The sequence below is a fragment of the Malurus melanocephalus genome, unplaced genomic scaffold, assembly GCF_030028575.1.
Source record: "Malurus melanocephalus ecotype Western Australia unplaced genomic scaffold, MMel_1.1 scaffold_508, whole genome shotgun sequence".
Taxonomy (NCBI): Eukaryota; Metazoa; Chordata; class Aves; order Passeriformes; family Maluridae; genus Malurus; species Malurus melanocephalus.
Window position 1 is genome coordinate 388,773 of NW_026623740.1, and position 13,484 is coordinate 402,256.

General features: G+C 36.7%; 1 protein-coding gene across 2 annotated transcripts in view; it reads right to left on the minus strand.

Annotated features, from left to right (window-relative positions):
* Nucleotides 1-2,447: 2,447 nt before the first annotated feature.
* The window catches only part of VPS50 (VPS50 subunit of EARP/GARPII complex), a 77,565-nt gene continuing 66,528 nt past the window's right edge, over nucleotides 2,448-13,484 (minus strand). Inside the window, exons 25-29 of one of the 2 annotated variants that reach the window (XM_057381369.1) lie at nucleotides 12,598-12,694; nucleotides 12,292-12,450; nucleotides 9,780-9,901; nucleotides 6,709-6,898; nucleotides 2,448-5,774 (exon numbers count right to left, since the gene is read on the minus strand). In XM_057381369.1, coding sequence (XP_057237352.1) covers nucleotides 5,655-5,774; nucleotides 6,709-6,898; nucleotides 9,780-9,901; nucleotides 12,292-12,450; nucleotides 12,598-12,694 — 688 coding nt within the window. In that variant the 3' untranslated portion in view covers nucleotides 2,448-5,654. The remainder of the gene's footprint in view (nucleotides 5,775-6,708; nucleotides 6,899-9,779; nucleotides 9,902-12,291; nucleotides 12,451-12,597; nucleotides 12,695-13,484) is intronic. The other variant, XM_057381370.1, reaches the window with a different exon arrangement.

The window sequence follows — 13,484 nt, forward strand, 5'->3', positions numbered from 1 at the left end:
TTCAGGTTGTGATACAGGAACATACTGACATCCAGGGAATTATTAATCTGCTTCAAGATTCTTTTTTCGCATTCCTACAAAGAGCAAGGTTCAAAACATCCTTCATGCATGTCACTCAGTGCAATTCCCAGCTTTACTGACCATTCATTAGAGGTTAATAAATGTGTTTTAATTATTCATACAATTCACTCCTTTCAAATGCAGAAAACTGAAATTTAATACAGAAATTAGTCTCAGCCTGAAGATATAAGAACACCCAAGTTCATGGGAAGAGGTTTGTACAGAATCTTAAATGTGTGCTTAAACAGAACCTAGCAGCTTAGAGTCTGCACGCTCACCCAGGCAACCGAAGCTAATCAATGTAACGCCTCCAAAAAAAGAAGTCTCTACAGATATTATCCCAACATTTCCCATTATTGAAGACATAGATCTTAAAAAGCATGGATAGACATTGAACAAAATATTCCCTAATCTCTTTACCTATTATTTCATCTGTAGGAGTCTCAAATCTGGGCTTTACAAAAAAATACTATTTATTTAAAAAATAAATGCTCAAGAATTTTATGTCCTAGTTCTTCTGTGCACAAACAAGATATTAAGTCTCATCTACACTGGTAACAAGATATTAAATCTCATTTTGTACCTCCTGGTCGAGCTTCTTTGCATATGGATTCTGGTATTTAGGTGTTAACTCAGTACCTTAATAACTCATTTGTCAAGGAAAATAAAAAGGTGATCCACATTGGTTGTTCACCTACTGTTACCCTGTGACAACAGACAGTTCGTGTTTCAGCCTGGGGTTGAGGCACCTGGGGATGGCCACTAAAAATCAGTTCATGCCTATAGAACCACAACCTGACAGAACTTCAAAAAAGTGATAAATAATGTCATTGCTTTTATAACTAGGGGAATAAAGAACAGGAAAATATAACAAACTTCCTTACATCAGACACTGAGACAGAGCAGAACCTGAATCAAAGTTCAGGATGAGGCTGTGACCTGGCTGCTGTGGAATGCAGCAGATCTMACCTGTTCCCTTATGTGCCACCCACGGGGGAATCCTTCCTCCCAGACAGGGCAGCAACAAACACCGAGAKCTCTCTTAGCACACAAGGCAAAAGCATTCGTGCATCACCCAGAGCCCTACATCTCACCGAAGAGATTTTGAGCAATGGAAGGCAGAAGTAAACACCTCACTAAAAATAAAAAGAACTCAGCATAAAGGTCTGAGAAGGAAATGYCTTTTCCAACAGCAGAGACACCAGCACAGAGTGGGCTGAGTCTGCAATGGGGCAAGGAAGGGCTAATGGCATTATAACCATGACACACCACACATCACTACTATTCATGGCAAAATTTTTCTCTACTGAAATGTARCAYATTATAAACCACCCATAACCACTCAGCTGGTTGGAACATTTGGCTGCTTAGATATTCTAACTGTGCTGGAAGAGAYAGCTGAACCAGCAGCTCAGGGCCARGAATCAGYCCCAGGTCAAACTCATTTACATAAATGACATTTTCCTACACTTCTAGAAATAAATGGTCCTGAAARCTCACAGATGCTGAGTMCCRTGCTAAWAACTGCATCAGGTATCTGAATTCCTGCATTTATTGGGGTCTGAGGCTTCAAGAGGACAGCCAGCTGCCCCAGAGCAAGSTACATTTTCCCCAGGCTGCCACACCGCTGGCTTTCAGCTCGATCTGCCCATGCCCTGACGCAGTAGCGTTGTGCATTTTAAACAGGTATCCTCTGCAAGCAGCCAGGATAGCAAGCACGGCTATCCACGAGCTTTCCTTAAGGACAGGAGCAACATGTTCCACCGAGTTGGAGCACCAATTAGTGCTTTTGATGTTTTGGGCTGTGGTGGAGCTCCTGCTCAGCAGCTCCCGTGTGGTGATTSCTGCAGAGCACACACCAGCAGCAGACACTGGCAAGGGCAGTGGGAGCACAGGGGGAACTCAGTGTGCTCAAAGCTCACACCTCAGACCCAGACAATGACCTTGTCCTCAATGGACACCAGTTACTCCCRCAAGGAAACACCTCTGCACTACTACCCAGGCTTCAGGGTCAGTGTGATGGCAGAGAAACCGATAGCATGTGGCTTGTTCAATTCTCCCATTCCTTTTTTGCAGTCCCCAGTGCTGAATTAGCTGGCACAMAAAGCTCTGTGTGTGCATATAGTTACACTGTAATATATGGACGGATTTCAAGGAACCCACTTTTATGGTGCATATTCCATGTGCCATCCCTGGAGCTCTCACACAGCAGCCCCAGGAAAAATTTACTGCACAAGGATCCTTTTTAATTTAAGGCTCAAGTGACRTTTCTTTTTTACTGTTTACTGGAATACAACAAATGGGATGACTTTTCATGTATGAATAAAATATACTAGTGATATAGGGCAGGAAATACATTCAGGTACAAACCCTGGATTTATTTGTAAAAAAAATCTTCAGAAATACCTGCAGTCATTTTGCACATCTGATCATTTATTTTATGCTTAGTGACAACTGGTACCTCACTGCATCCCTTCCTCTAGATCTTCAGCTTGCTCATATATTTTTTTAAAGATCAAGACATTTAAACAGTTATTTGACAACTTTAAATCTGACAACATTGAAATCTGTGCAAGATAATAAATGTAACACAGATCTGTTCTGAAAGTAGGGCTTTTTCACAWGTGTGCATATACAAAATTCCAGACCAAACCAGCACAGCTGAGAGATACTGCAGAGATTTTGTTTTGCAGAATAGCCAAGTAAACTCGGGTTTCATTCACACACAACTATTTTTAATTTAGTTTATACATGTAAACTCTCTGGGGCTGGACAGAAYACTCCACAGAATTAAAATTAAGCAGTGGATCCACAACAAAAAAACCAAGGTTATCCATGCCATCATTTGTTTCTCAGGGACGTATTTTATCATATGGCATGTTATGGATTTATGCCTACTTTAAAAAASCCAAACCACAACATATTTGTGAAGTCCTGAATACTACTTACGATACTGTTCCACATAACACGTCAAGATTTCATGGATGAGAAGGAGATCCTTAAAAACCAAGTTTGTGATTGATGAAAACCAGCTGTGCAGTGCAAAAACAACACACTCACAAATATCCTTAAATACCCACCAAACACAGAAACCTTGCTGCTTGCAAACTGCATTATTTCCATATTTTCACCATAATCCCACAGTCAGTACAACATTTAGCCTTTATGCTATGCCATTTCAAGCAGTGGTTATAAATAAAATAGATTCCATCAAAACCACAATAAATCTCCATTTTTTTTCCATATCCATTTGTATAATTTACAATATGGCAAGTCTTACACAGGTCTTTTACAGTAAGAAAAGGCAGTTTTACAGTTTTGTGCATTCTCTTATCTTCTGTAAGAGGCTTCTTATTGTACAGGAGAACAAAAATGCACAGAAATGTTCAAAAATAAATGGTTTATAAGAAATTCTTGTATCAGAGGATGGAAACTACCAAACATATCCTTAACATAACATAACAAGCAATACAGCACTCAGTGAAAACTTAGTTTCATTAGTCAGTCAGAACCAAGTAATACAGAATATTCTGAGTTAGAATGGAGCCACAAGGATCACTGAGTCCTACATCTGATTTCACACTGGACAACCTAAAAATTAAAACATGTATCTGAGAGTGTATGTAGGTCATTTAGCTATGTGGCCTCCTCCTTGGCATCAATCTTGGGCAGCAAAGAAATGTTCCTGTGGAAAATATAGTGATTTCTGAGGCATTTATGAATGAAGATCAAATTGTTGTTCCATAGGTTTAACACTGCATCTCACACATTCTATTATTTGGGGGCTTACTTTAAAATAACCAGCCAAACTACAGATATCCTATAAAAAAAAAAATCACTCCTGATTGTGRTTCATGCAATTGCTCACCCTGACCCTACATTCCAATCAAAGCTTATACCTTTACCTTTTGGTACACAATAAAATTACAGTGATCTAAGCAGTTCAGRACAAATTACATGCATTCAGCTCACCAAAGCTCTGCTAAAGATATCTGAATTTCTTATTTCATCCAAGAGAAGAAAATTAAAACATATTTTACGCTAACAGTCTCCAACATGTTTGTTTCTTCCGAGAGCTCTCACTCAGGATTTGACTCCAGGGCAGAAACGCTGACGCAAAAGTCCACATTTTCATCTGAACCACCTTTTCAATGAGGGTAAAACTGATTCAGCTTCAACATATATGGTGATAAACCACTAAGCAAGTTTTAAATAGAACTAGGCATGACAGCATGGTCAATGAAGAACAGTGTTAAATTTTGTTTTAAATCTTATTTCCTTTAAAATACAGATAAACAAGGAAGCTGACTACCACACAGTCAATATTTGAAATTTTAATTCTATCATTCTTCTAAAACTGTATACAGACTTTCTCTGAACTCACACAATGATGCTCAATACAATTCTGAAGAGGAAATTAGGCCACAGAAAAGAGCAATTAGGATGACTCCATGGGGCAATTTTCCATCACTAAATTACTGCTGACATTCACTAAGTCCTAGTTCTCCCATGTTCGAATTAAAAGTACAATGGCAAATATGAAACCCAAAGTGAGAATTTAGCATGTTGTACACATTAGTGGATTGCAGCCTATGTAATTTCTTTTACCTATTAGCTCAATGTTTCCTTTAAAAASGTCTGACAGCACTGCAAAATGTTTATTATGTAATAAAAAATAAAATTCCTAAAACTTTACACACAGAAAGCAAAAGATAAACCTGAAAACTTTAGTGAAGTCAGTGATGCTCTAACAAATTGATTTCCAGGGCAAATATGCACTCAAGCCATTTTACTTTGCTCAGGATCACCCAGGATGTCTACAGTGGAGCAGGAAACAGGAAGTAGTGTCTTAGTATCAATCCAAAACTTCAGTAAGAAAAGCATTCCCTGGCAAATTCCAATTCCCTGGCATTACTGCTCACATTTGCATTGCTGAACTGGAAAAATAAAGTCTCACAAAGAAGTCATATTAGCATACAATGTTTATTACCTTCTATTAATCTGAAGTCAATAATTTTGATATGACTAAATTAATTCTGAAATAAACAGACATTTTTTGATACATATGAAGAAGATGGGCTTTAAAATGAGTGTACTTAGTTGATCTGCACTCYTAATCTACATGCAGGATACATCAATCAAATATTATACATATCCTTCCATTTTACACTGGTCCATAAAACAGYACAATATCTGAAGGTGAAAGCTGGGAGAAAAGAAATCATATTTTCAAGTAGCCCTTTTATTTAAAAAGAGCATCAATGATATATTAAGCCAATGTGTTTCTCTTTGATTTTGATTTTACTTACAGTATACACTTTTGCAAAATATACAGCTCATCAATATTACACAAACAGTGGCCCTTTACTAAGAGCAAGTAACCAAAAAAGAAGAAAGAAATACAACAGAAAATAATTCTACAGATTAAAAAAGCCRTATTTTAGAACATTATGTCACTTCAGAGTGCTTCCAATGTTGGTAAGAAAGGTCATGCACAACATTTCTAATGTTGTCATTAGTCCATGAGAGAAATGTCTGCRTGCTTTATGTGAACAGAGAAAGGTACAAGTCAGAAAGAAAGCAGCGTTCTCCAGTTATCTCTTAGGCCTGTCTATGTCATCAATGGTAGCTAAGAGCTTCTGTCTTGCTTTTTTGTTGATGTAGGTGCCCAGACAAATATTCACCAGATTGGTCAACTGCTTAGTGGAATATTCCTGGGAAACAAAAGCAGATCATGTTAGGACAGAATAAAACACCAGACAAAGATTGAAAAATTAAAAAAACAAACATACTCAGTGTGGATTTTACAACTGATAGAAGCATCAGTACACAAGAGATATTTAAAGCTGTTGTTATGTCACATTTGGATAGTTTTCATAGTTGAGGCAGAGGCCAAAACTGTATTTCACTACATGGCAGGTTATAATGGAAAATGCTTATGACTTTAAAAGTATTGGACAAAGTTCACAGAAAGTAATTGTGTGAACATGTACATAAATCAATTTTTAATGTATTTTCCATTTTTGGGAGGTTTGGTGGGAAACATGTACGCAAATCATTAAGCTTTTAACAGAAAAGCTTTTTTTTTAATGAATTGTGATAACTGTTGATGATCTTTTTTATTTTGACTTCCCGTTTCCAATAAGCTTCTAAATGCCTCTGTCTGCAGAGTGTCCAAACAATTTTGATTTCAGTACATGATAAAGGAGGAAAAAAATGTCAAAAATGTTAAGAAAAGAATTCTTAACACCAAACACCAAAGTTGTGCACTTTGGCATATTATGAACAGCTCACAAATGCTTTCAAYTTCCCTTTGCTCTCTACATTTGTTCTCTCAAATTGTTTTCTACATTTTTGATCCAATAGGCAGGTGTGACTACCTTAGTCATCCTCCCCAGTCATCAGATGTTGAACCAATTCAAACACATACTAACTTCATAGGATAAAAATGAACACATACATGCACATATACATTTATATTTATACTGCTTCCTATATAGGTTTTATTATAATAAATGARAAATACATATAGATGCTTATATTCATTTTTAACACATAGTGGGATTTATTATTTATAGTTGTTAGCATGTTTTTATTATAATTGTAATTTCTCAATAGACAGTAAAAGAATGCAAATCTAACTCTTACCCTGTGTTCTTTTATCCAACTTTCCATGTCATTTTCTGTCAGGTARTATGCTTTAATGTAGGTCTCCACAAATTCTTTATCTGGAATAGGCCTAATGTCTGTTAACTTTTCTAGTTTCATTAAGAACTGTTGAAAGTCCAGTTGCATCAAGGCACGTCCTTCATTGCTGCACTTCTTTACATTGGCATAACTAAAAAAAGAAATAGTGGGAAGTAAAACTTAGAAGGAAATAAAAATGAAATTTGCTTCTCAAAGTTGTCTAACTTAGTCTTTCCAACATTAAGGAGGAACAAAATTAGGACTTTAAGTTAAAAGCAGGCAAGAAGTTCTCCAGATATCTGCTGCAGAGCTTTATTTGCATTAGTATAATACATTTTAACCCAGTCATTGAACAGAACACCACTTTACCCAGTGATACTTAGAAAAATYGCCCCTTTCTCTCCCAAAAGCCACTAAAAATCCTACATTGAACAACTTAACATAAGTAGGTTRGAGGAAATTGAACTAATGCTAATTAGCAGACTGGATAGTGGTTTCAAGTGATCACCACCACAGGAGTCTGAAAGRTAACACAGCAGCTTTAGGAATGGCCACCAGGAGCTTGCTAAAGCAAGTGGCAGCATCAAAGAAAGACACAAAGCTATTTGTTCAAAAACAGCCACAACAACCAGAGGATAAAGGGTGGCAGCACTGGTTCATCTCTGTGGGAAGTTGATGCTCTAATGAGCACAGATTGACAGAAAACTACTGACAGGTTAGAGGAGACAGTGGATGAGTTTAAGGGCAAGGTAGTATCAACAAGGATCGCAGTGGAGTGATAGGCAACAAATGAGGAAAATGATCTCTGCAGTTCTTCAAACAGATAAGGAATTACACTTGTCAAATCAAAGGAAATGACACTGCAGTGCCCTTAAGAATGCCAATTGCAGCTRTGTACAGGGTCTGAACAGAGAGACTTAATCCAGCTCATCCACCAGTTACTGCCACAAGTAGCTACCCTGTCTCACTGTTTCCTCTCTTTCCCTCTACTAAATTTAAAACAAGCTCAGTTTTTCACTGATTCATGAAATTAATCCTAATTATTATATAGTCCTTAGATTATTAGGTCTAATGCAAAAAAGGCAGTAGAAACATGCAGCTGGAAACTAGATACAGAGCAAGACCAGGTTAAGAATAAGAAGAAATTTCAAAATTTGCAGAATGCAAAAGTAACAGAGGCAAAAAGACAGATGACCAAGGCAAAAGCCYTCTGGAGCTTCACAGAAGACTAGAAGATGATTTTCAATAGGCTCAAGAAGCCAGCCAGGAAACAGGAGAGAATATAGAACTAGGAGACAGCAAAGGACTAAATTTAAAGAAAGATATAGCTGACTGTAGTGGAAGTAATTCTTCATCCAGTGAAGAGCCTGATGACAGCAATCTCATTWGACTGGATGACTGGATGAGAGACACCTCCTTCATGGTTTTTAATTCCATACATTCATTGAATTCAGAGATAAAAGAAGTTATKAAGGTATTCAGAGACTCAGCCATTCAGAATACCTTCCTTCTCTTTCCACAGTGGACATGTAAAAATATAAGACATGTAAAAATAAAAAAAAACTGGCCAAGAATAAGAGATTACAGGCAAATATTTGGGAGAAGATGATAATCCATGTTTTTTACACTTTCAGAAATGGTGCAGGACAAATAATATCAGGAAAGTATTCCTAGTCCATCCTGCTTAGGCAAAAGTAAAGGTCAAAGTTTCATGGTAAGCCCAAAMCTCAGTATGGAGCAAGACATATGAATGATGATCTTCAGAGCTAAGGATTAAATGGTTCATGAACACTGAAGCCACTACAGATGAATGAGATGTGATGTAAGAAAAGGAAACAAGTTGAAAACAAACACAAAGGCTGAGGTAGAGGAGGTTCATAGCGACTGACATCGTTATCAGCTTGAAAGGTAAGCGAAACAGGGGAAGRAGAAGAGATATGCCTTTGTTTCACTTCATTTAATTTGAGGGATGATAAGTGGAAAATAAAACTTTAAAAAGGAAAGTTAGTTGTACAGGCCATATGTCATATGAAGGAATTGAGAAGCCAGAGAGAGGTCATGGATAGATTTAGTGGCCATGAACATGAAACTGATCTCTCAARAGACTGAAAAAGGATGATGGTATGAAAACAAATGGGCATGAGATAAAAAATKATGGCTTTATGGAAGCCAGTGGAAGCTGATAATTCTCAATATGCAGCTAACTCTTGGAGAAGAAGCGTGTTTTTTGTTGAGGTCCTAATTTAGAGCAGACAGCCGGAGAGTGGGATGGAAAGAAGTAAAATAGGTAATAAGGAGTGAATAGGGTAAAGATAACCAGAAAATAAATATGGCAACATATGTAGAAGGAGTGGAAGACAGAACATATTCTGTGATGCAGAAAAAGTTCTGATAAGAGCCCAAACATATGTAGCAAGGAGACAAACCCATAAAAATAAATGCAGTGGATTAAAAGTCTACAATACTCAAGCAACAGAATTGAATCAGAAAAGACTGGGACACTGATAAAAAGAAAAAGGGATGAGCAAGGTGTAGCAATTCCTGACTAAGKTGCTCAAGCCTCTGTTGACCAAGCCAACTGAGACATTTCTCTGGTAATGATGAATTTGAGAAATCATGTTCCATGGCTACTTTAAGGTAAGTGATAGCATTGATAAATTCATCTTTCTTCTTGGAAAAGTAAAATGGCATCACCATAGAACTACCAAYAATTACACTTCCTTCCTTCCTTGCTCTGCTGGCCAATTATAATTTTCATATAGAAGTCTTTTTGAAGGAGTACTGTATTTTCAAATACTKCAGTAAAACATTCAGTGTCATTCTTCAGCAGAATCTAGGAACAAGACCACCCCCTTTAGGCTTAATGCTGCACCAGACTCTGAAGTTYTATGTTAAGCGTTGGTAATTTTCAGGGTCACTAAAAGCACATGAACTCACAAGGACACTATAAAATTAGAAATTTTAACTCTATACAATAAATGTTATCATTATAGACATACTTASCCAAAATCAAGACATTCATAAATGCTTACCCTTCCACGAGAGTTCTATTGGCCAAGCGTATGCAGTGCTCCCACAGGATGTTGGAGACTGGCAGTGGAATACGGACTCTCTTAGATACATCGTTCAGCCTTCTGTTAAATTCTTCAAATTCCTGGGAAAACATAAAAGATGTTTATTCCTTCAGCATGAAATGGATCATACCCTGTACATCCAACAACAGCAACAACTAATTAGAWATGCACATGAAAGAGAATACTGAAAAATAAGAGCAAAGCAGAGAGGCTTAATATGCACAAATTGTAGAGACAAGCTCAATGTGTAAAGCAGAAAACTTATCCCTTTCTAGTATATCACTCACAACATTACCTCAGTGATTTTTTTAAAGGAACTGCTGCTCTGTTCCCCAGAGCTGTAGTTCTTTGTGAAAATGACATCTCTGRAAATGAACCAAATAGCTTATCCTTCAAATGCCATTTTCATTGCCTCAGTCCCTAAACTCATATTTAACTTCTTTAAGTCAATATACAGCCACTGAAGAAWATCCAGTGATGATCTCTTTATCCCTCTAAATACCCACCCCACCAGCTTTCAAAGAGAMGCTCAGAAATACTGTAACCACTTTTCATTCTTCAACCTTTCATATTAGGTAATTCCTCAGTGCTTTAGAAGGAGCTGAGAGCACCYACTGAAAGAGGCCAAATTTAACAGTTTATGACCACACTGCAGCACTAGATAACAATTCAGGTTAAGGGAAGGCACCTGCTTCCACATGAATCATCAATGTCTTGGATGGATTTGAGCTGATACTACGAGGGAGAAACTTGTCCTAACTGAATGCAGTTACTGCAACAATGATTTTGTTACTTAAATAAAGTGAAACAGAAGACCTCTGCCAATGATTAAAGGTTTTATAATTTTTAAAAAGTATCAAATTACTTCAATATTAAGCAGAATGGTAATGAACTCCTCTGTATAACCAGCAAAAGCAATTTGCAGTGCAGTCTAGCAAGACCATACTTGCCCAACAAAGAACTTCCAAAGTTCTTCCAATAAAGAATTCCAAAGTTGTTAAACCAGCAGTTGTTTCCTTTTCTTTTTTTCTCACACGCCCCCTCCCCAAAAAACTTAGTAAGTGAAGAAAATCATTAGGGAAWCTCAGTAACCAACTGGCATTTAACACAAATTTTCTGAAAGATTAAATTGGCAAGAAGATGCAGGGTACCACAATGTCATGCTTTAACTGGCATACAACTCACTCTTCTGAAGATGCCTTACACTCCATAACAAACAATTTCTTCAACAATCCTCTTTCCCTACTTCATCAGCTTCCGACACACTATGAATAAAGAACTTTGTGTATCTGTGCACATGGCTGAAAGTAGTTGATTATTACTTCAAACACTGTGCTTACATATGACATTCCTGCAGTCCCAGTGWACCCAGAAAAGCACTCATTGCTTAGCAACTATCTAAAAGTTTTTGTAGCARCTAGTACTAGCTCTAGAATGAAGAGACCAAAATTGGTTTTAAATGGTATTAGCCCTGATTGTCCTGAAGCAAATTCATACTCACAACTACAACTGCATACTCACAGAAGGAAAAAGTTTTGCCCCAGAGACCAGCGATTTTAAGCACAAACTGATAACAAAAAGCAATGGAAGCATAAAYAAGGATAATCCCAAAGATTTCATCAAATTCAGTGCAATGATATATCCTCTGTCAAATTCTTCCTTCTTTGCCTTGATTTTTTTTAAGCAGAGTGACAAAGTACAAAGGTGCTATTCCACACAGATGTGTAGCTTTTTCGGTGATTCACACATCACACATCTTTTAAATTAAATTTTCAGTTTCCCTGAACAGAATTAATAATTCATACAGTATAATTAATTAGCAGAATTCTACCACTGCCAAAACTTCCCTTTGAAGTCCTTTAGAAACATTTAGGCATACATAAAAGGATGGGAAAGGGTTTGTCCCAAGAACTAGTTCAGTATGTCATAAGACATGGCAATTGTATGACATCTACTGAATGCAACTGACAAATTGGGTGAATAAAATCCCTTTACCTTCCTTTTCAAACRTTACCTTCTAAATATAGCAACTTCAATTAGATATTGCACGATCATTATGGGTTCTGATTTGACCTACAGCTCCTATGACACATCTCACAAACGATCAGCAAAATTATTTGGAACAGCAAATAATGTGTTTTGTTTTAACAGATGTTGTCTCTGGCCACTGGATTTCCCTCACTGTTACTCTGTTTACTACATATTTCTCTACCATTCAAGACTTAGACACGAGACTCATTAAACTTTTGTGGTCACTTTCACACACCATGTAGTCAAAAAACCACCACAGAAAACAATGCTTTAGAATCAAGACTTCTGAACAGACCTCCTCATAATAATTTCCTATTTGTCAGGATGCCATATTCTTCTAGCCATACTACTTTTAGTGGCATTCACAGTTTTAGTGAAGTATGACAGCAATTTAGTGTTTCTATATACTCTTGCACTCCATTTCCCATAAACTATTCACCTTTAAAAGAGCATCTACATATACGTTGTGCTGTGACATGATCTCCTTCACATCCCATTTCACATTAGCCATGAGAAGCAGCATTTGTTCATAATCAATGGCTTTAGCAGCAACAATCCAATAAACTGGTTTACGTAGTTCACTGGCAGTTGATACTGTCTGAAAMAGAATAKAAATAAAATTCAATTCAGTAAATTYCTGGCTAGTAGGAGCAAAATATAACTATTACATACAAGTATTTGCACCMTAATGTACAAGTCTCAAATCTTCTGTATGAAAATCAGCTGTGARTTGTACAATTCTGACCTGAGAATAGAACTGCTGAAGAAAAGGCTTCTTGGCAGCTGGCATCACTGCATCAAGATGAGGCTGAAGAAATTCAAACTGCTCAGCCAGAAATACCCTTCAAAAGCAAACAAAATTTGCTGTAAATCAAGTGCAATGTTTGGCATGTCTCTTTACAATTTTTACTCTACAGCTGACATATTTGGCAATAACAATAGGCAACCATGGAAAATTTAGCCCCAAGAAGAACCATACCAGTTGCATGCCAGCATATCAACTAGCATTCTCAATTCCAACAATTTAAAAATATCCTTACAAACAAGAAAATACTTGAATAAAGAGACTAAGGCTTGAATATCAACAATTCATATTTCTATTTTACTGAGGATATGMTGCAAAAGTCTGAGCCAAGGTCTAGTAAAGTCAGTGACCAAGAGTCACACAATTTCTACTGCAGGACTGTCAACATCAATATCAATAAATCTGTGTCAGAATTTCAAAATAACATTCCTAATTAATTTTATACTAGTGAATAGATAAGATACAATTTGATCTTATATTCCTTCTCAGGGGTAGAATTTGTTAATAATAACATCATAAAGAAATACATTTCTAACTAAGCATAAATGAAAAATATATTCTTAAAATTAATGTCTAATCTTTAAGTGTCATCTCATGGGGGAAAAAATTAATTCCTATCTGACTCTTACTATTATTCTTCTCAAATAAAAATCTTTGTACCATTTGCATTAATTGCTGGTTATAATCCCTTCTTCTCCTGCGATGTGATATAGGTACACTTCTACCCATTGCAAAGAACACAGTAATTCAAGCCAAACAGACATGAACTAAGCGGTTCTGAGTCAAGTATTTAATACAAGGTGAAAATGAACCATACAGATTAAATA